This window comes from Theropithecus gelada, chromosome 7a (assembly GCF_003255815.1).
Source record: "Theropithecus gelada isolate Dixy chromosome 7a, Tgel_1.0, whole genome shotgun sequence".
NCBI classification, from domain to species: domain Eukaryota; kingdom Metazoa; phylum Chordata; class Mammalia; order Primates; family Cercopithecidae; genus Theropithecus; species Theropithecus gelada.
This window is the reverse complement of record NC_037674.1, coordinates 28,978,117-29,001,003: the sequence shown is the minus strand read 5'-3', so window position 1 is coordinate 29,001,003 and position 22,887 is coordinate 28,978,117. Positions and strand designations below refer to the sequence as shown.

The 22,887-nt window shown below is 36.8% G+C and overlaps 1 protein-coding gene across 1 annotated transcript in view; it reads left to right on the top strand.

Moving 5' to 3' along the window:
* WDR72 (WD repeat domain 72) overlaps positions 1-22,887 on the top strand; it is a 208,976-nt gene that overhangs the window by 3,518 nt on the left and 182,571 nt on the right. Inside the window, exons 2-8 of the mRNA XM_025390239.1 lie at positions 6,684-6,790; positions 13,209-13,287; positions 14,500-14,674; positions 15,355-15,431; positions 16,948-17,067; positions 18,363-18,508; positions 18,890-18,985. Of these exons, the coding sequence (XP_025246024.1) occupies positions 6,684-6,790; positions 13,209-13,287; positions 14,500-14,674; positions 15,355-15,431; positions 16,948-17,067; positions 18,363-18,508; positions 18,890-18,985 (800 nt within the window). The remainder of the gene's footprint in view (positions 1-6,683; positions 6,791-13,208; positions 13,288-14,499; positions 14,675-15,354; positions 15,432-16,947; positions 17,068-18,362; positions 18,509-18,889; positions 18,986-22,887) is intronic.

The window sequence follows — 22,887 nt, the reverse complement described above, 5'->3', positions numbered from 1 at the left end:
TTTTGCCTTAAGGGAACTGGTAAAAGTAGTTGAGTAGACCTGGAGCATACATGGTGAATTAGAGGTGACAGGCTCATCTGGAAAGGACAGGATGGGTCCAGCATGGAATCCCACAGGTTGAAGGGTTTATAAGTTTTTTATGTTTTTTTCACTAGATAGAGCTAACAGCACAAGATAATTAAAAGCAGTGGTGATTTCGAGGGATTTAGAGGATATTTTGTGTGAGAAGATGGCATAATACGATTCAATTGTATCTGGATTTTAGAAGATCACTTGCTAGCAATGTCAAGGGCATATTGGAGAAAGGGGGAGATGACATCAGGGACAGAGACTATGGCTATCAGACTTCTACTGTAATTTATTCAAGAAAGGTTTTGAGGATAAACCTTTCAGTGGCAGTGAGGATGAAGAGGAGATGAAAACTGGAAAGACATTAAGAAGAGAGAATGGACAGAACTGAGAAACTGATTGGATGTAGGGTAAGGGAGCAGGAACAACCAAGGATCTTTCCCAGATTTGGGGTTTGGGAGCTGGGTGGGACGGGTAGAATGATGGTATTATTCATTTGCATATGGGATAAAAGGAATTGGAGAATAGGAATGGGGAGGGAAAAAGGTGGTGTAAATTCTGCACATCTCAGAGTGCCCAAGTATTCAGTAGGGGATTGAAGATGTGCCTCAGTCTTTCCTTGACCATGTGCAGTGGGATGGCAGGGTGCAGGGGAGCTAGAGAATAAGTGTCTCCCTCTCTTGGGCTTCTCACTGCATGCCTAGGTTATACATGCTGTCTTCGAGTCCAAAGTCTGACTCCCATAGCCCTCTAGTTTCCCCAAAATTTTGTGAAGTCTACCAGTGAGGAGCTTCTCCAAATCCCATGCGAGCAAATTCCTTACTTGGATTTTCTTGTATTGATTGCTGGTTTTCTTTACACCTTTAAGCGTAGAGAAAGGTGAGGTGAGTATCCTCTCAGATAGACTCCCTTAGTATTGCTATGTTCTGCTCTTCCGCCTGTCTAACACTCAGAAGGAAACAACAAAATGAAGAAGAGCACTGGGTGGAGAAAAAGAATGGAGGTCGGAGTCCAGTGCCAGCCCTGATATTTACCAACTCTGTGATATTGGGCAAAGGACTTACATTCTTTGAGCTTCAATTTCCTCACCTGTGAAATGGGGATTTAAACACTGCCCTGTGATTGTGTTTTTGTCTGGAATATGGTAGATGTTCACTGATGTGGTTTTGGCTGTGTCCCCATCTAAATCTCATCTTGAATTGTATCCCCCACAATTTGGGCTTGTGGGAAGAGCCCAGTGGTTGATAATTGAATCATGATGCTGTTCTTTCCCGTGCTGTTCTCATGAAAGTGAGTTAGTCTCACAAGATCTGATGGTTTTAAATAGGGGAGTTTCCCTGCCCAACCTCTCTCTTTTCCTGCTGCCATCCAAGTAAGATGTGACTTGCTCCTCCTTGCCTTCCACCATGATTGGGAGGCCTCCCCAGCCATATGGAACTGTAAGTCCATTAAACTTATTTCTTTTGTAAATTGCCCAGTCTCGGGTATGTCTTTATCAGCAGTGTGAAAACAGACTAATACATTCATCAAGTTGTGTGTTCTTCTCAGTCTTCCATTGTGCTGTTGGAAGTACCTGGAGGTGAGGGTGGTGGTCAGAAGGAACCAATGCTTCATAAAAGTAGAGCTAATGGACAACAGGAAAGGTCTCCTGGATTTCATCATGGCAATGACTAAGTGTGATTGTAGAATTTTTAAATTTTGTTATTCTTCATGGCAGTTCTACAATATGGTAAATGAGGAAATTTTAGTGAACTATCATAGCTTATTCAAATATATGTGGGGATTTAGTAGTAGAATGAGGACTTTATATGAAAGGCCATGATGTTCTGTTCTGATATTTTGTCCACAGTGGATTTTCTCTGGATGAGGGAATATCCTTGATGTTCTCTCATTTATTGCTTAATTTGGCTTTTAATAGACTGGAAAGGGATTAAATGCCCAGGGATATGCACCCCTGAGCGTGATGACAGGGAGAGATGGTATGTTGTTCTCTGAGATGGAACCTTCTGGACTTCTCAGGTAAAAGGTAGAGCGAACTTGAATTGTGCAGGATTCTAATCAACCACAAAACACTTCCTGTAGCACTAAAAAGTTAATCTGACAAGAGACCTTTTAAGAGGGAAATATCTCTGATTATGGTAGAAATGATATAAAGGCAGAGAACAATTACGTCATGAAATAATTTGTCCTCATTAATATGGGTGAGTTATCATCTATGTATGTTTGTATAGTTCAGAAAAAACATAATTCATGTTAATTCATTTGGAAAATAGATTTTTATTACTCACAAGATATTTGGTAGCTATTCAAATTCAATTTTTGTCTTTTTATTTTTTTGAGACAGAGTCTCACTCTGTCACCCAGGCTGGAGTGCAGTGATGAGATCCACTATACCCAGCTAGTTTTTGTATTTTTAATAGAGATGGGGTTTCACTATGTTGGTTAAGCTGGTCTCGAATGTCTGACCTCAAGTGACCCACCCGCCTCAGCCTCCCAAAAGTGCTGGGATTACAGGCATGAGCCACCGACCGCACTGGGCCAATGTTTGGTTTATTAGTGACAACTCCTTCTCCATCTGAGGAGATCTTACATGTTTTCTGTTTTGTAATTTAATTTTTGTCATCTTGTTTTACAACATAACGAAGAATTTACTTCTTTCACACATGAGATAGTGGGGGAATTAGCCCTCAGTGCCATATTTTTAAAATTTTCATGTAGGAAGAAAACATTGGGTGTTTACTTTTTCTTGAGATGGGATCTCACTCTGTCAACCAGGCTGGAGTGTGGTGGCATGAGCGCAGCTTGCTGCAGCCTTGACTGTCAGAGCTCAAGTGATTCTCCCACCTTAGCCTCCTTAGTAGCTGGGATCACAGGTGTGTGCCACCATGCCCAGCTAATTTTTTTTTTTTATTATTATTTGTAGAGATGAAGTCTCACTACATTGCCCAGGCTGGTCCTGAATTTCTGGACTCAAGTGATCCTCTTGCCTCTGCCTGCCAAGGTGCTGAGATTATAAACATGAACCACCATGCTTGGCCAGCATCGGTATTTTAAAGAATCATTTTAGTTAAAATTTTGTTGTTAATGTAGAAAGGTTAATTTTAGTGTTCCTGATGCAGGAACATAAATCAGATCTTTTTAAAAAGTATTTCAATAGACTATTTTTGAAAGCAGTTTTAGGTTTAAAGCAAAATTGACTGGAAGGTACAGGGAGTTTCTGTACATACCTGATCAGCCCTGCCCCACTCCCAACACACATGTACACACAGTATCCTTCACCATTAATATCCCACACTAGAGCACAGCAGTATATCTATTTTACAACCAGTTAACCTACATATAATCAAGTATTGGTTCACTCTTGGTATTGTATATTCTTTGGGTTTTGACAAATGTATAATGACATGTATCTTTTTTTTTTTTTTTCCTTGAGATGGACTTTCACTTTGTCGCCCAGGCTGTAGTACAGTGGCGCAATCTCGGCTCACTGCAACCTCCACCTCCCAGGTTTAAGCAGATATACTGCCTCAGCCTCCCAAGTAGCTGGGATTAAGGCCCGTACTACCACTCCTGACTAATTTTTATATTTTTAATAGTTATGAGGTTCGTCCTGACAGCCAGGGTCATGTATCCATTTTTATAGTTATCATACAGAATAGTTTCATTGCCCTAAAAATTCTCTGTGCCCCATCTATTTATCTCCTGCTCCCCAAATACCCCTGATAACCACTAATGTTTTTATTGTTTGCTAAGTTTTGCCTTTTCCACAATGTCATATAGTTAGAATCATAAAACCTTTTCAGATGGGCTTCTTTCATTTAATAATACACATCAACGGTTTTTCCATGTCTTTTCATGGTTTGATAGCTCATTTCTTTTTAGTGCTGTATAATATTTCATTGTATAGATGTACTATAATTTATCTGTTTGCCACTTGAAGGGTATCTTGGTTGCTATCACATTTTGGCAATTATGGATAAAGCTACTGTAAACATTTGTGTACAGATTTTTGTGTGGACACAACTTTTCAACTTATCTGGGTAAATGTCAATGAGCGTGATTGCTGTGTTGTGTGGTAAAAATATGTTTAGTTTTATATGAAACTACTGAACTCTTTTCCAAAGTGGCTGTCCTGTTTCACATTCTCACCAGCAATGAGTGAGAATTCCTGTTGCTCCACATCCGGCCAGCATTTGATATTGCCAGTGTTCTGGATTTTGGCCATTTTGATAGGTGTGCTGTGGTTTCTCATTGTTTTTTAATTTGCACTTCTCTTATGACATATGATATGGAGTACATTTTTATGTGTTCACTTGCCGTCTGTATGTTTTCTTTGGTGAGGTGTCTGCTCAGATGTTTTGACAATATTTTCATTATGTTTTTAACTTTCTTATTGTTGAATTTTAAGAGTTCTTTGTGTATTTTGGATAATAGTCCTTTATCAGGTACGACTTTTGAAAATATTTCTCTCAGTCTGTGACTTGTTTTCTTATTTTATTGATCTTTTCTTATTTTTTAATATAAATAAGAAAGATGTTTTAATTTTAGAAATTTTAGGTAATATAGATAATTTAGAAGTGAAAATTGATGCCTAAAGTTTTCTCCGTGGTAACTGGTGTGATATTTAGTCTATGACTAATGGAATTTTAGTCATTTTTATATTAACTTTATTGAGCTGTAATTAACTAGTAAAATTACATAGGTTTAAGGTATACAGAGTGATGATTTGATATATGAATACATTGTGAAATGATTACCACAAATGATATGTTTTGGCTCTGTGTCCCCACCCAAATCTCATGTTGAATTGGAATCCCCACATGTTGGGGGAGGGACCTGGTAGGAGGTGATTGGATCATGGGGACGATTTTCTGCATGCTGTTCTTGTAATAGTGAGTGAGTACTCATGAGATCCTATGGTTTAAAAGTGGGTGGCACTTCCCCTGTCACTCTTTCTCTCTCCTGCTCTGCCATGATAAGATGTGCTTGCTTCTCCTTCACCTTCCACCATGATTGTAAGTGTCCCGAGGTCTCTCAGTCATGCTTCCTGTTAAGCCTGTGGAACTGTGAGTCAATTAAATCTCTTTTCTTCATGAATTACCCAGTCTCAGGTAGTTCTTTATAGCAGTATGAGAATGGACTAATACAACAATCCAATTAATTAACACATCTCTCACCTCACATAATCATTTTTTTTATGTGCGTGGCAAGAACTCTTAAGACCTACTCTCTTAGCAAATTTGAAGTATACCATACAGTATTAACTGTAGTCACTATGCGTACATTAGATCCCAAAACTTATACATCTTATGTATAATTCAATATTTTACCCTTTGAGCAACATTACTTCATTCTTCCCTCTCCCCCAGCCATTAGCAGCCACTAATTCTATTTCTATGAGTTTGGCTTTTTAGATTCTATATAGAAGTGAGATCATATAGCATTTGTCTTTCTGTGTCTGGATTATTTTATTTAGCATCATGTCCTCTAGGTCCATCCATGTTGTCACAAATGGCAGGATTTTTTTCTCTTTTATTTTTTTGGCTGAGTACTATTCCATTGTGTATATAGTCGGCCCTTCATGTCCATGGCTTCTGCATCCATGGATTCAACCAACTGTGGATCGAAAACTTGGAAAAGGAAAAGAGGATTGCATCTGTATTAAACATGTACAGACTTTTTCCCTTGTTATTATTCCCTAAATGATATAGTATAAAAGCAATTTACATAGCATTTATATTGTATTAGGTATTATAAGTAATCTAGAGCTATTTTAAAGGATATGAAAGATGTTCATAGGCTATGTGCCAATACTATGCCATTTTATGTTGCATACTTGCACATCCTAGGATTTAGGTACCTATGTGGTGGGGCATGGGGTGGGGGGCAGTGGTGTCCTGGAACCAGTCCCCCATGGATAATGAGGGATGACTGTATGTGACACATATTATTTATCTCTGCATCCGTTGATGGACACTTAGATTGTTTCCGTATTTTGGCTGCTGTGAGTAATGCTCCAATAAACATGGGGGTACAGATACCTCTCTGAGATACTGGTTTCATTCCCTTTGGATATATACCTAGAAGTGGGAATCCTGAGTCATGTGTAAGTTCTATTTTTATTTTTATTGAGGAACCTCTATACTGTTTTTAAAAATAGCTGCACCAATTTACATTCCTATCACCATATAGGGTGTTATGGTGGTTTCAAAAAGGGTAATATTTTCTCTTGTATTATTTTGTAAAGTTATTTTGAATTCTGAACTCTGTATTAATGTGCTACTATTATTGAGGGGACATTTTGTTCATAGGAAGCATCAACACAGACTTATTTGTATTCACAACCTAGCTGTTGTAAGACAGGTCTGGCAGTCATGGAGGTTTCATGATGGACACCAAACCAAAACAAACAAAACCTGTCTACAACACAGTTCCTCTACCTAGGAGTTTATTAGTCTGTGGATATTGATATTCCATATATCAGTTTTCTGGAAACTTGTATACAGCAAAAACATAACAGAATTTTCTAATTAGAATTGTGAATACTATATTGTTGTGTTTTTATTCTTCAAACTGTTTACAGTTATTTAAAAGCTCACTCTCATTATTTTCAGATTTCAGCAAAAGAACTCCTATTTGGTCATTCAGCTTCAGTAACATGTTTGGCAAGAGCAAGAGACTTCTCTAAACAGCCCTACATTGTTAGTGCTGCTGAAAATGGGTAGGTATGGTGTGTAAACTTTGTCCCCTTCTCCATGTCCTTCCCTTTTTAAAAACTACAGCGGAGTACAATTTTAGTGCTGAAGGAAACTTTTGTGATCCACATGTGCCTCTCACGTATAGGAACATTTAGATCCTGAAAGTTTGAATAACTTGTGTGATGATCCCAAGGAATGTAATCAGTGTTATGAACCCTCACTCAATACTCTTGTTGCTGGATTAGGACCAAGATAATCATCTCAACATGCGTATCAGAACTTGTAGCATTCTTACTGGGTAAAGGTTAGTGACCAATGCCTAGTTTTGTAGAATCAGCAATGAAAAAGTCTAGGTGTCTGTCTTTTCTCATGTCGTAACACACTTGGAGCTCTTAAGCAAACCCATCCAAGCTTTCATAGATTTACAAAACAATTTAATAGTTACAGTCTTCATGTTGTACCCTTGTCTGATGTTATTATGAAACTAACAGGCCGGGCATAGTGGCTCATGCCTGTAATCCCAGCACTTTCGGAGGCTGAGGCAGGTGGATCACCTGAGGTCAAGAGTTCAAGACCGCCTGTAATCCCAGCACTTTGGGAGGCCGAGACGGGCGGATCACGAGGTCGGGAGATCGAGACCATCCTGGCTAACACGGTGAAACCCCGTCTCTACTAAAAAATACAAAAAACTAGCCGGGCGAGGTGGTGGGCGCCTGTAGTCCCAGCTACTCGGGAGGCTGAGGCAGGAGAATGGCGTGAACCCGGGAGGCGGAGCTTGCAGTGAGCTGAGATCCGGCCACTGCACTCCAGCCTGGGCGACAGAGCGAGACCCCGTCCCAAAATAAAAAGAATAATAAGAGTTCAAGACCAGCCTGGCCATCATGACGAAACCCTGACTCTATTAAAAATAGAAAAATTGGCCTGGGCATGGTGGTGCATGCCTATAATCCCAGCTACTCGGGAGGCTGAGGAGGGAGAATTACTTGAACCCGGGAGGCAGAGGTTGCAGTGAGCCAAGATGGTGCCCCTGCATTCCAGCCTGGGTGACAGTCTCCAAAAAAAAAAAAAAAAAAAAAAAGAAAAAGAAAGATAAATAAATAAATAAAAATTTAAAATAAAAATAAATAAATAAATAAATCTAACAGAGGAGAGGACTCAATTATCAGTGGAATGGTGACAGAGAGATGGAAAAGGAACATAGCTAGTGATTTGGGTGCAGTTTCATGGGAGCAAAGCTTGCCCTCATGAAATAGGACTTACCTGTAGGAAAAAGCCCCACTGATGGAAGAATTACTATGAGCTAGGCTCCTGATGAGTTATTTGCCAAAATATACTCAGGAATGTGGTATCAATTCAGTATGCATTTGTTAATAAGGGATTGGGTTGCTAGTTGAAACAAGATAAGCCTCTCTTTGTTTTTAATCCAAAGAGAAATTATACGCTTCTGAATTCTGAAAACCAAAAGAATAACGAGGAATCAAGGTCCAGCTTGTATAAACAGAATAGTTTAATATGTTGGCTAGTTGAACAGATATCAAAGAGATACCTATTTTCATAGCTTATAGTAAATCATTAATTGTAATATTTAGAGGGATTGAACTTTGGCTAAGTCTAAAGTGAAATGTCCTAATACATTCCTTTTTTAACCTTTGCCTGTAGCTTTCATTCACCAGGACTGCCACAAAGTCTGCTACACATGCTGAGATATTTATTCCCAATCTAGAGAATTTTGGAGATGGTTAATTTTTTTCTGGGGCTGCATGAAAAATTGAGAAATACGTAGTAGCTAACTGAGAAAAAGATCTGAAAAATTACTGAGTTTCACCATCAGGTATTTGCCCATAGTGATCTAACTCCAAAAGAGAAACTAGGGGTTAATGGATATATTTTTGATGAAAGATGAATTCAGCTGTATGAGCCCTGTAAATATTGTTAAAGAGCCTAGGAGTCTAGTTTCAATCTAACTAGCTGTCCTCCTTCACCAAGTTGATGTGAATTTTCTAGAACTTTGTTCTTTTGAGGTTTCTAAAGCTTATGCTGTGTCTATAAGATACTTTTTAGGCAGTACCTACGTTTCAGCTACTGTGTACTTGGCAAGTCTTAACTTTATTCACTGGAAATTATTACTCCTACTAGGCTTGCCCCATTATTTTCCAAACAACAATGCATTTTTAGATTTGAGAAGTCCCAGATATTGGCTATGGACTTAGCATTTTTGCCTTCATGGTGACCAGAGGGGACCCAGAGTTGCTTTATGGCTCAGTGTTTAATATTTTTCCCAAATTATTATTTTATTTGTAGGTATACATCCTCAGATTCAGTAATCACAGAAAATTCTAGTATAATGAAAATAAACCATTGGAGATCTGATGTTAAAACAACAGAATGCCAAAGAAAAAGAGAAGATCCTGTAGGTAGACAGTGAGAAAAAGCAGATTATTTACCAAGGAATGTTAATTAAGCAGAGAGCTGACTTCCCAACAGTAATGATAGCAGTGAAATCCCTTCAAAAAGTGGACATAAAATATCTGTCCGCTTGGAATTGTATATCCAACAAAAACACTTTTGAAAAATTGGGGCAAAATAATAAACCTTCAGACAAACAAAAACTAAAAGTGCTCACTACGCCAACAGAGTCTGGATAAGTATAATAACACATTTCTAAATGATGTTCTTTAGTAAGAAAAACAGTGATTTCAGAAGGAAGGTTTGAGATGGAAGAAGGAATATTGAACAAAAACCCGCAAAGTTGTAGAGACTTTTTAAGATATAATGATATTTATATACACCCACTCACACATACGCGATTCTGGTCAACAATAGCATATAATAATATAGTAATAAGATCCCACACATTCTGGTGTTCTAGAGGTGGGTAAAGATGTTGATTAACTTTAGACCTTAAGCTATATTTATATATTTACATTTCAAGTATTGTTTACTAGCTACAAAAACAATAGACAAAAGAAATAAAAAATAAAAGAAAGTGTATGTAACTTTAAATTTAAAAAAGAAAAAATGTTTAATTCAAAGAAAACAATTTTTTTTAAAATGGGACAAATAGCACAAAATAAGCTAGTTGAATAAATCTGACTAAAACAGTCATTCCAATTACGTATTATCATATGTACACAAATCAAAATAAGGTTGGTATAATTGTATTAATATTTTATATAGAGAGAGAGTTAATAAAATTTTAAGGCAAAAAGCCTTGGCACCGATAGAAAGGTTTATTACTTACCAATGAAAGTATTAGTCACTAGCAAGAGATGACCCCAGAGAAGTAGGGCACCAGGACTTGGAGGCTGCTAGGTGAGTGCTTCTCAATCCTGAGCATGCACCAGAATCACCTGCAGAGTTTGTTTAATTACAGATTTCTGGGCACTGCTACCAAAGATACGGATTTAGTAGATCTGGGCTGGGGTCTAGTAACTTGTATTTCCAAAGCATTCCTAGACAATGCTGATACTGCTGGCCCAGAGCCCATATTTGGAGTAGCAAGTACCCACATTTGGGGCAGTAAGAGAAAATGTTGGATCAAGAATTATGGGAAATTTATTAGTAATTATATCATTCATTGAGATAGTGAACCAAAGAGGGAAGATGCTATGCTTCATTTTGAACATGAAAGGCTGTGATCTCCTGGAAGTCATACGGGTGGAGATGTCTAAAAGCTATTTGCATATAGAAATATAGAGCTTAAGTAAACAGGTCTGGGCTTCCAATAGCATAATAACAGTACCCAAAGCCAGGGGAGTAGATAACTTACCCAGACAGAGAGTGACATGTAAGGATGTAAGAAAGTGTAAGACAAATATCTAGGGAAAACCAGCACTTAAGAAACAGACAGAGGATGAAGAGGAGGCTGAGAATGCCAAAGAAAAAATGAAAGTATAATAAAAGACAAGGGAAAAGAGTTTGAAAAATGTAATAGACTTCCAATGCAAGATGGCAAAGCAAGCATTCATGTTTATCTCCTGTCCTTCCACACACTTCATTAAAGTTTGAGCAAAACTACAGTGTTACAAGCACACAAATATGAAAAATAAGAATGAGGTCAAGAGAAAATAATATATTTCCAAAAGATATAAAGTGTGTGGAATAATGGTGACTGGTATATTTATCCATGGAATAAATTTTTACTGAGGTGCTGAGGAGGGGATGTAAAGTTGAATATGACCAAAAAATGCCCCTTTTCAAGGAATTTGTAGTGAGAATATAACAGTTTTCTAATGTTATATGTTGTAGACACTTTCTTCTGTTTTCATTGAAATAAGAATTTAAGAATTTTTAAGCTTCTAAAAACTCTTAAGATTTTTACAATTTTTAAAAATTATTGAAATTTTTTAAGATTTTAAGAATTATTGAATTCTTTTTTTTTTATAATAGAAGGTGATTTTTGCTATGTACAAACTTAGGTGAATAGTTTCAGAAAATGGAAAGAATATGCTTTTTAATAGTTCAATTTCATGTCTTAGTTTTACATATGTAACTTACATGGTTCCAGGTAAGATGTCAGCGTTCCATTTGATACACCACAAATTTACTTTCTTTTATTAAACAAAATTGACAGGCAAAGAGCAAATTTTTTCTTTGTGATATATTTTCATTTTATTTTCAGATTTAATATAGAAAACAAAATGATAAGCCAATAAATAGGGAATGCAAAGGGATCCAAGATGGTTTAAATACATTAATATTTTCAAAGGAACTTTTACCGGTATCCAGGTTCCAATCCTGGAAAATGTGAATTAATTGGCCTGATTTGATATCTTGCATGGTCAGCCATCAGTAGTTTTGAAAGTTCTCAAATAAGTCTAATGTATAGCTAGAATTTAGAGCTACTGGTTTAGAAATAGGCTAGAAACAAGTCAACTGACCGTGCTTTTCAAAACCACACATGCCAGGATCTCAACACAGAGTCATGGAATTCGAATCTCTAAAGGTAATATTTGGAATAGTATCAGGTGGTTGTTGATGCATAGCTAGAGTCAAAACCCTTGTTAATAAGCTCAAATCCCTTAAAGAGCTAAAATTTTATAATGTTGACTGCTTAAGGTTCAATTATTTTACCTTTGAGATGTATTTCTTGATTTTATAGATGCATTATTAGTTTGTTTACCTTTGAGATATATTATTTCAATATCTACCTTCTTCCCAATCTTATTTTTTAGAACATACACACAGACACACACACACAGATTTTTTTCCTCCTGTTTTATAGAATTATATGTCTTTTCAGGTTACCTCAAATCTTTTTGGAAAGAGGTGGGATATAAACAGAGAGAAAATACTATGAATATTTCGTGTCTATTTCTGGAATATGATTTCTTAACCTCAGGGCTAATGGCATTTAGGAACAGATAATTCTTTGTCGTGGGGGACTGTTGTATGCATTGTAGGATATTTGGCAGCATCCCTTGCCTCTCCCCACTAGATGCCAGTAGTGTGTTCCTAGTTGTAACAACCAAAAATATCTCAAAATATTACCAAGTGTCCTTGGAATGTAGGCGGAATAGGGGGAAGCAAAATCGCCCCAGTTTAAGAAGCACTAATTTAGAAGATTGAGTTCCTGTGTTTGGTTAGAAAAACAAAAAAAACTTGCAAATCACCAAATGCATACAGTTGTTGACATTATTAGTCTGTGTATTTTGTTTCTTAATATAATAGCGGTATCTCCTTTAAGGCCTATACAACTTTTGTTTTATAGAACATGGAACATTTTGCTTATGTGTTAAAACTCTCAAGACTGAAGAATATTACCAAACAATTCTGAAACAGTCATTCTGATTTTTGGGAAGTCATATAAACTACCCTATGCTGGGTGTACTTTGTAACCGTATTTTAAAACTGTGTCTTTGTAATATGTAAACCAAGTAAGAGTTTTCAAAATAATAATATTTTTCTAAATATTAGGTGGCAAGGATGATTTCGGGATTTCAAATCAGAAGCCGAGATACACTGTTATCAATGATAGACCAAATGTAGCCTCTTGGTGGCACTGTTTGTTTTTACAAAAATGATACATTGGCCTCAGACGATGCAGCACTTGATGCATTATGATTTTCAGAATATGTAGTTTAAGTTCAGTGAAATGAAGCATTTTCAAGAGAATACAGTTTCCGCTGAAGGATTGTTGTACTGTCACTAACAGGCTGTGATAGCTGTATCTCCACAATTTGTTGTAGGCCCGGTTGTCTCTATGGTAAGGTTTGTAGGCTGGCAGCAGGGTGTAATTACCCAAACAAAAAGATACAGATACAGTATGTCATCCCTGCTAATGACCACAACATTGTCTTGCCCAGTAATCTGTAACAAAAAGCCACATAAATGATCAGCCTGCACTTAAGCGCAGCACTAGAGAAAAACTTGGTGGCACAAAAATTATTCCAGACAATTGAGTGGAAATGACAGAGAATAATACAAAGTTATCTCTGCTAGGGAGATGTGTGTTTGGAATGTCACCAGTGGACAGTGCGTGGAGAAGGCTACACTTCCTTACAGGCACACTGCAATCTGTGTAAGTACGCTCACGTCCTTCAGGGCATTTCTAGATTCTGCAACTTGTTTAGGGCATTTGCAAATACACTTCTAAAGAAACATCTTTGGAGAATATTCTTTGCTTGAATTTTTATTTTGTCATGAGGGTCAAATATCACCAGTTATCATCTGCTATTTTGGCATTTTGCTTTCCCAAAAGGTATTATTCAAGCAGATTTTTTCCCCTGATTCTTTCATTTTTGTGTCTTTCTAACAGATTTGAAAGACAATTTCCATATATTGCCTTAGTTTCACAAAACATACACATACTTGTACATGTGTAAGAATTCAGTTTTAATGATGTGCTGTCTTATAAAGAACAAAGTTTTTTTCTCCCTCGTTTCTAATTTTAACCCTTATGTTTTGGTGGATAGGTTCTTAATTTCTATATATATAATTTTTATAATCACTTCCCAATCTTTAAGGCAAATCTTGGCTTTCAGTAGACGATTTCCAAGCATATGTAGTGTGGTTGCATGATTCCAATGGTGCTGACCATGTTTTTGAATGTTTTACACTTTTAGTGTTGATGATGTGCATTTCCTCTATTTTTTCTGGGAATAAAACCCTGCACAGAGAGAGCTGGTTAAAAGTAGAATGCTTTACTTGATCTTTAATAAAATATTTCCACAACTTATTTGGCATAATAATCCTCAAATGCCCTTCAAACACTTTCTTTTTAACATACAGCATTGTTGCTACGGTAAGGAACTTGGGTTTTGTTGTTGCTATTAATTATTTTTCTTTAAGAGACAGGGTCTCGCTGTGTCACCTGGGCTGAAGTGCGGTGGTGCTAACGACAGCCTCAAATTCCTGGCCTCAAGTGATCTTCCCACCATAGCCTCCCAAAGCACTGGGATTATAGGCATGAACCACTGTGCCTGGCCTTGTTGTTGTTTAGTTCCAAGTTGCACTCCAGAAATAATTCAATTCTGAGCTTGCCATGATTTAGAATAAAATTACTTCTTCCAAGGGATCTCTCTTTCTCCGGAAAAATCATGAGATGCAAATGAGACTAAAGTGCCCATAGGAGTTTGGAATAACTGAACTAAGAGAAATTTTAGTTGCTCTTCAGTTCAATGCCTTAATTGATCATGTGCTAAAACTAAGGTCTAGAGAAATCTTCAATGTAGCCAAATTATGTTAATTTCTAGTGATAATTAAATGTTTGCTTTGATTTCCATATGCATAGTATTACCACTGCTCATTCCGGATGACGGGAGAAGGTTGGCTTCTTTGTTGTGGAGAATATCAAGATGTCCTTGTAATTGATGCCAAAACTTTGGCTGTTGTTCACGGTTTTAGATCATCTCAGTTTCCCGACTGGATCAACTGCATGTGCATTGTTCACTCCATGAGAATTCAAGGTAGTAGTTAGATATTATCTGACACTAAAGAGATTGCATATAAAAATATCTACTTTTGAATTATTTGTCGAATTATTGGGCAGGAATTCAGAAAGAATGCTTCTTTATGTTTACCTATTAATGAGGATATGTCTGTAATACACCTGATCAAGAAGAACTAAGAACACGCATGCCGGTGGTTCAAAACATTGGAAAGTCAGCAAAAGGTTAAGATGAGGGGGAAAGAGATGAATCTGTGCTTTTATCACCAAGTTCTTGTTACATTTTAAGAGTGGCAAGCAGGTTTTGTTGTGGATTAGCAGGACTCCTGGAATTTTGCCCTGCTGTATCTTCTAGATGTAGTATTGATAATTCAGTTTCTGTAATGAGTGACTGCAAAGGGAAGTGGAAGTTGGCTCCTCACTTACTTCTGAAACAGGAAGGTGCTTGTTACGATGATTTGCCATGTGATTCTGCTTCTAGTAGTGCTCTTCTTATACCTAGGAATCACTTTGAAATGTTAAAACAGATTTGGAGCAAGATGTAAAATATCTATTTTTTTCTAGTTAAAAAGTGACTCCAAAGCTGAAAATTTTCCATCTACACAGCCCTGCATAATTCTTAAATGACTATGAAATGATTTTTACCTACCCAATTATATCCATGGTAAGCTTATATCTGACTTTTTATTCTTTTCACAGAAGATTCTCTCTTGGTGGTATCAGTAGCTGGTGAGCTCAAAGTGTGGGATCTTTCCTCATCTATCAACGGCATTCAGGTTGGCTTGGGAACCCTACTCTTTTTTCCCTACAATTTCAAGCATATTCATTGAAATTTATAAATTATAAGGCTATTACATGCTTATTGTCAAAAGTTCAAATAACATAGAAGTGTATAAATTCTACATCCATTTATTTCCCCCATCCATCTTCCCAGGGGTGAGCATTGGGTACAATTGGCTTGTATCCTTCCAACCTTTCCTCCATGTATATACAGATGTTTTCATTTACACACACACACACACACACACACACACAGAAAGATTACATTTTTAATTTTTTAAAAATAGCAGAACATCTCTCTGTTCCTTACAGCAGAAATCCTCCTTTCTTCTAAGTATGTGTGAACAGTGGCAGGCAAATGACTCTAAAAAATTGAGGGGCATGTCCCTGGGGAGTCCAGTATATTCACCTGTTCCCTGGCATCAGGCTACAAGTTGAGATGATGGACGAAAGAACAGCCATACTATGTGTGCCGATGACAAAATTATTTAGGCTTCCCCAAGGAGCTCTGGGGCCTTTTTAGGAATTTATTGGTTGAGGAAGCCTAGGAATTGTGATGGTATGCTGAGCTCAAGAAATACACATCCAGCATTATCACAAACTTATGGAGAATGTAGTATTTTATGTCCTGTGTGTTGGCAATTCTTTCCTTTTTTATTTTTTATTTATTTATATTTTTTTAGCAATCAAAATACTAGGCCAGGCACAGTGGCTCACACCTGTAATCTCAGCACTTTGGGAAGCCAAGGCAGGCAGATCATCAGAGGTTAGGAGGTCAAGACCAGCCTGTCCAACATGGTGAAACCTCGTATCTACTAAAAGTACAAAAAAAAAAAAAAAATAGCTGGGAGTGGTGGCGTACACCTGTAATCCTAGCTACTCAGGAGGCTGAGGAAGGAGCATCGGTTGAACCCAGGAGGCGGGGATTGCAGGGAGCCGAGATCCTGCCCCTGTGCTCCATCTTTGGTGATAGAGCAAGACTCTGTTTCAAGGAAAAAATATAAAATAAAATAAAATACTGTAGGTTTTTTTAGTCATCATTTTAGATTTTTTTGTTTGACCTTTCTGCCATATCTAACAGTCTCTAGCTTATTCTTATCTTGACATTCTTAGCATCCAGCTGTAGTTCCTCACAGAATGTTTGTTGAATGGTTGCATGTAATGAGCCCTTGAATCTAAGTGGATTTCCTGATCACAACTTTTTTTTTTTTTTCAAGAAATACATCCTATATTTCTTTAATTTTTTTAAAAGACTTTCAGAGGTACATACGTAGGTTTGTTATACAGGTAAATTAAGTGTTGTGGGGGTTGGATGTACGGATTATTTCATCACCCAGGTACACAGCTTCTATTGCAAAGTAACTTCTTAGTTCAAAACACTCAAAAGGAAACTCAAATACTTTTCATTTTATAATGTTGTGATCTACTTGAGATGCACAGGAAGCGGGTCCTCTTATGGCTGTGTGTGAATTACATGGAACTAGTACTAAAAGATTTTCTTTCCTTTTGAAGGAAAAGCGAGATGTCTATGAAAAAGAATCAAAGTTTCTTGAGTCCTTGAACTGCCAGACAATACGATTTTGCACATATACTGAGAGACTTCTGTTGGTGGTGTTTTCTAAATGTTGGAAGGTATTATAAAATAATATAATAAATACCAGTGATGTACAAGTGTAATTTGTTTTTTTTTTTTTTGATTTGTACAAAAATTAGAATATGATTTAAATATGATACAAATTCTCTGTAACAGTATTACCAGAACGTGGAATGATGTGTCTTTTATGACTGACATAACATTTTTTTGTTTGTTTGTTTGTTTGTTTTGGATACAGAGTTTCACTCTGTTGCCCAGGCTGGAGGAGTGCAGTGGCACGATCTCAGCTCACTGCAACCTCTGCCTCCTGGGTTCAAGCAATTCTCCTGCCTCAGCCTCCTGAGTAGCTGGAATTACAAGTGCATGCCACCATACCCGGCTAATTTTTGTATTTTTAGAAGAGACTGGGTTTCACCATGTTGGTCAGGCTGGTCTCGAACTCCTGACCTCATGATCTGCCCGCCTCGGCCTCCCAAAGTGCTGGGATTACAAGCATGAGCCACCGCGCCCAGCCTGACATATAAGTTTTTAACTCTTTAATAAAATTAGGATATACTGCTACATATTTAATATCATGCTATATGCAACAGTTTTGTATCCCAAAATATTATATATGTAGTAGTATATCCTAATTTTATTAACAACAGACCATAATAACAATAAATATTTAGCTCTAAATTATTTTCAAAATTTGGTGTCTATACTTTAGAACTCAAATATACTTCTCACTTATATAGTTTGATTATATTTTTAGATGTTTTACTTTTTCTACTTTGTCACTGCATTTGTTTTAAGAGGGACAAGTTCTGGTGAATATGTTCACTGACATTTCCAAGAAGAAAGAAAAGCTAAGTTGCCATCATTTCATAACATTTATTTTTCTTTAAAGTTTTGTATAACTGGCTCAGTTAACAAAACTGTACAGTCTTACTTGTATGGTGATAATGTATTTTTGAACAAAGATTTAAAAGTATATGGTATAACAAAAGATTTATGTGATATACATTTTTTATGTGCATAATAAATTTTCAAATGTAAAACTTGGAGTACTCATTATGGAAAGAATAAAATTACTTAGAAATTTGGGGATTTGGGGTTTCTATGTTTAGTGTACACACTCTGGAATGATATAACCAGATGAACTTTATCTACTGAAACCTACCCTAAGATAAATATAAGTCAATAAGTGATGGTAAAAATTATCTTAATGTATGAGTACAGTATGGTCTGTTATCAATGCTTACTATGTTGTTATTACTATCATAATTTATATTCATCTTATTGGCAGACTAGATTTAAACCTTTGATAATGCGTATCAATTTCATATTTTAGGTTTATGATTATTGTGATTTTTCCCTTCTGCTGACTGAAGTTAGCAGAAACGGGCAGTTCTTTGCTGGTGGAGAAATGATTGCTGCCCACAGAATCCTCATCTGGACAGAAGATGGTCACAGTTACATCTATCAGCTGCTGAACAGGTGGGCTCAGATGGGAGCGGTATACAAAACATTCAGGTAGAAAATGAACTTTGGGAGGTTTATTATGGAAAAATCCCTGCATGCTGCCCATGATCAAAAACCAGAACAAAACAACTTTGGCACTAGAAGATTTACTCTGGGCTTGGTAGGCTTCAGCCTTTGTACAAAACAGCAGGGGATGGAGGAATGAGATTAACCATGTATAACTTGTACAGCTGGTGCTGGGTTTTCAAAAAGTCACTTGTAATTATTAACCCAACAATTTCTAAGTAGAGTTTAGAAACTCGAACGGTACCATCCGGCTTTTGAAAGTGGGAGGGGGAAAAGAACGAATAAAGAACCTCAAAGTTCTAAACTTTGCTTTTTATTTTTGCCATGCAGTGGGCTTTCAAAAAGCTTATACCCTGCTGATGGAAGAGTGCTTAAAGAGTCCATTTATCCTCATTTACTGTGCTCTACTTCTGTGCAGGAAAATAAGGTAATGCAAGAAAAGAGTGACTGCCTCAAAGCTGTTTCACTCAGTTTCTTGGATAAGTGTTGCTTTGTCTGTCAGAGTCAGGCTTGAAAAAATTGAATTGAAGCAGCCCATCAAGTTGTTAATGAGAAAATCAAGTTTAATTGTCAATGGCTACCAAAGAGAAAACTTTGTCTTTAAAAATCTACTATGTTTAAGTCTGTGTTTTAAGTTTATAATGAAACAATACATATTTACTATAGGAAAATTATAAATGTTGAAAAGAAAGGAGACATTAAAATTCCTAATTTCACCACAGTAAATATTCACTGAGTTTTTTTTTTTTTACTTTGTTGTATGTATTTACTTATTTTGATTGGAAAATTTTCAAATATTTGGAAAAGTTGCAAGAGTATTGCAGTAATTATTCATATACGCTTTACCTAGATTCACCAATTGCTAACATTTTGCTATATTTACTTTCTTTCTCATTCTCTCTCTGTCTCTCTCTGCATTTGTGTGTGTGTGTATATACATACAAGCACATACACACACACCACACATTTTTTTCACTGACCCTTGTGATAAATGGTGTGACAAAACATTGTTAAACATTTTTATGTATCTACTCCAATTTTTAAACTTTATGGAATGTTTTATATTCTGTTTCTTTACTTAATCATATATTGATATCATTTTCAGATGTATTTAGCTATTGTTACGAATAAATTTTCTTGGTAAAACAAATATAATTACGCTTTTGGCAGAGAGTTGAAAATATAATTGTGAGCTTATTACTTGACTGAATCATACCTTTGACACTCTAGGAAGCCTGAAAATTTAAGCAGTTATTTTATTTCAGTAGTGTTATCCAAAGTGTTTTTTTTTTTTTCCTAAGCCTTTGGACTTTGTCATCAGTTAATTATCCAAAAACGTATTTCATGGCGAGTGGAAGAGTTTTGAATTATTGATGTGTCAACCAGGGAAGCATGCTACTTTTAACAGAATGATGGTTTGCTTAATTAGGCAGCATAGCTGTTGGAAATCCTACAGCTCAGTGATTGTCGCTTTAACATATCTGTGAGGTTTTGTTGTGAAAACTTGATTAAGAAACTGTCAGCCAAAAATTAGAACCCCAAGTGCCACTGGGACGCAAGCAAACTTTATAATTATGGCATGCATCAAAGGACTATTTCTAAAATTACCTGTGGCAGCAATAGGTTTTGCTGTTGATCACAAAACCAGTACTGGGGCTTCCTTAGAAAGGCATATTTAGTTATTTTTTTAAAGGATCTGCTCTTTTCCTCCTTAGCTTTGAATGCATTTTTACAAAGCACAGTTTGCCCTGAAAGCCAGTGATCAGTTGTGCCCTTTAGGGGCTTCTTGTTCCTGAAAATTTCAATGTTATATATAACCATGAGGAAAGAGTACAACAATGAAAAAATAACTAATCTCATGGGAAGTTACCTTGCTTTGTTTCTCAAAATGCGAAGACATAAACTTACAGGTCTTTTACCAATAATTCTTGTTTAAACAACCATAGATGTTTCTGTATCTTAAAAGTGAGAAATGCCTAGAAGCCAGTGAAATGTGAATAGAATAATTGGAAACCGGAAAAAGTTGGTCTGCCTGTCCTTACTTGCCTTTTATCCAGGGCATAAAGTCAGACTTTCTTTCCCTTATTCAAACATCACCAGTGTTCACTAAATATAAGAGTCCTTAGTCTCTCTTGCAGTTACCAAGTAATGAAGGCATTGTGGTAGGATGCAGAGATGAATTTGATACATTCAGTGAGCTTAGAAAGGACTGCTCTGTAAGCAGGTAGTATTGTCCGGACTCATTTTTTGGAGTGATACCATAGAATTAAATCTCCAGGTTTGACAGTAACAGGTTCTCAGAATTACTGTTTGTAATGCCCATGTACATATCTGCTGATGGAGCTGCAGTGGTAAGAATGAGGACTCGTCTTTCCTTCCAGTAGCTGCATGAGGATCTCCCTAGCTTCAAATCACAACTGGTAATTGCTGAGGCCTGTGGTGCAGGGGTTCTGGCTGTTGAGATAAGGAACTGGGTTTCCCAGGGTCTCAGCCACAGAGTAAGGCTGCTGTACTGAGATGGGAATAGCTGGGATAGAAACAGCCTAAGGACTGCAAACAAAAACTGTGTGTGAAAGAACTAAGAGTAATGGTGATGATGATGATGATGATGGTGATAATGACAATGACAGGATTTGAACTCAAGTGGTTTAGCCCAAATCCAGTAATGGGTTTTGGAGTGAGTTTCTCAATTGTTCTGAGAAAAGAATAACCAGAATTGTTAAAATTAATTAAATAGGGACTAAATGTCAGGGACCATTCTGTGTACCTTATGTTTATCTACTCATTAATCCTTACACCAATCCCATATAGCAGGTGCTTTTATTAGTCTTATTTCACAGTTAGGGAAAATGAGACAGTGAGGTGTACTAAATTGCCTACAGTAACCAACTTGCTCTTTCAATAGAGCTAGGATGTGGCAAAGTCAGGATTTAAATCCAGGCAGTTAGCCCCAGGGATTTCAGTGCTAGTGGCTATGTTTTATTACCTCCTGGATGATGGAAACTCTCATGATGAACACTGTGATGGAAAATTGGAATTCACATGGTAAGGGACTATGAAGAGGTTTTCAGGTGAATAGCAGAACTACAGGGAACTGTTTGGGAGGAGGAGGAGCGAGGGACCAAGGGGTGAGTGTGAGCAATTGAGAAGCGGCCATGTGGAAGGTGAAGGCAGAGGGCATGAGAGCAACAGCGAACTTCAACTGCAGGGACGAAGCGCCAGCTGGGAGGAGTTATGCTGCCACCAACCTGAGTAACCCACCAGCCTCTTGGAGCTTCCTTTTCAAATCAGAATAAGCAGGGAGTTGGAACAATCAGTTCTAAGTGCCTACAAGGGTGGGAGAGTTTGAATAGCCAATTTAACCGAATTTTATCAACCCATTTCAAATAGCTATAAAAATCATGGCTGTAAGACACCAAAGTGCCCTCTGAGTCTTAAAAAAAATCATTTAGAAACTGACTTTATTGGAACCATTTTCTATGATGCTCTTATTTCTTGGGACTATAGGGAATTAATTACACATCTTGGTTGGATAACCTTGGATTGGTTTCTTATTTTCTGTCATAGTTTCCCTATTTTCATATCAGGATAATAGCAATGTTTACTTAACTACATAGCTTTGTTGTGAAGATTAAATGTAGCAATATCTTGGCCCTTAATAATCACTAATGAATAGAATTTTTCACTAATGTGTCTAAATCCACACCTTAAAGCATGTATTTTCTGACTAGGAAGCATCACTTTCCTGGACTTCTTTAATTCTAGCAAGCAATTGGCTTTCTTTTTAGGATGACTTTTACTTCTGCACCAAAGAGAGTTCAGGTTTTGTTTTTGTAATTGCTTGAATGATTTTGATCCCTTAATATCTATGTACCAACCTGCCCAAAGAACAGCTATACTGCCCTGAGAAGGACCAGGGATGCTCAAGATGCATTCACTAGTGAAGGCATGGCTTTAAGAGCACTGGTGCCCAATTTTCATATTCTCCTTCAGCAAGATCATAAATTATGTATAATATGTATAATATTATACATAATTTATATAATGTATAACAGTATATATGTATATACACACACATTATAAATTATGGAATCATTTTCCTTTGTGGCCACTTGAGAAATTGGAAATCAAGTATGTTAAATCTGAAAAACAGTCAACAAAAAGTGGAAAACATGGTAACAACACAAAATTACTGTACAAATATGAGTTGTTGCTGTTTTAAGTGACAATTAGAACTATAAAGGAACTATAAAGAAATTAAGCCTTCTTAGTGAACATCTTTAGCATCAAGACATGGGTTGCTGAATCAGAATGACTGGACTCAAAGC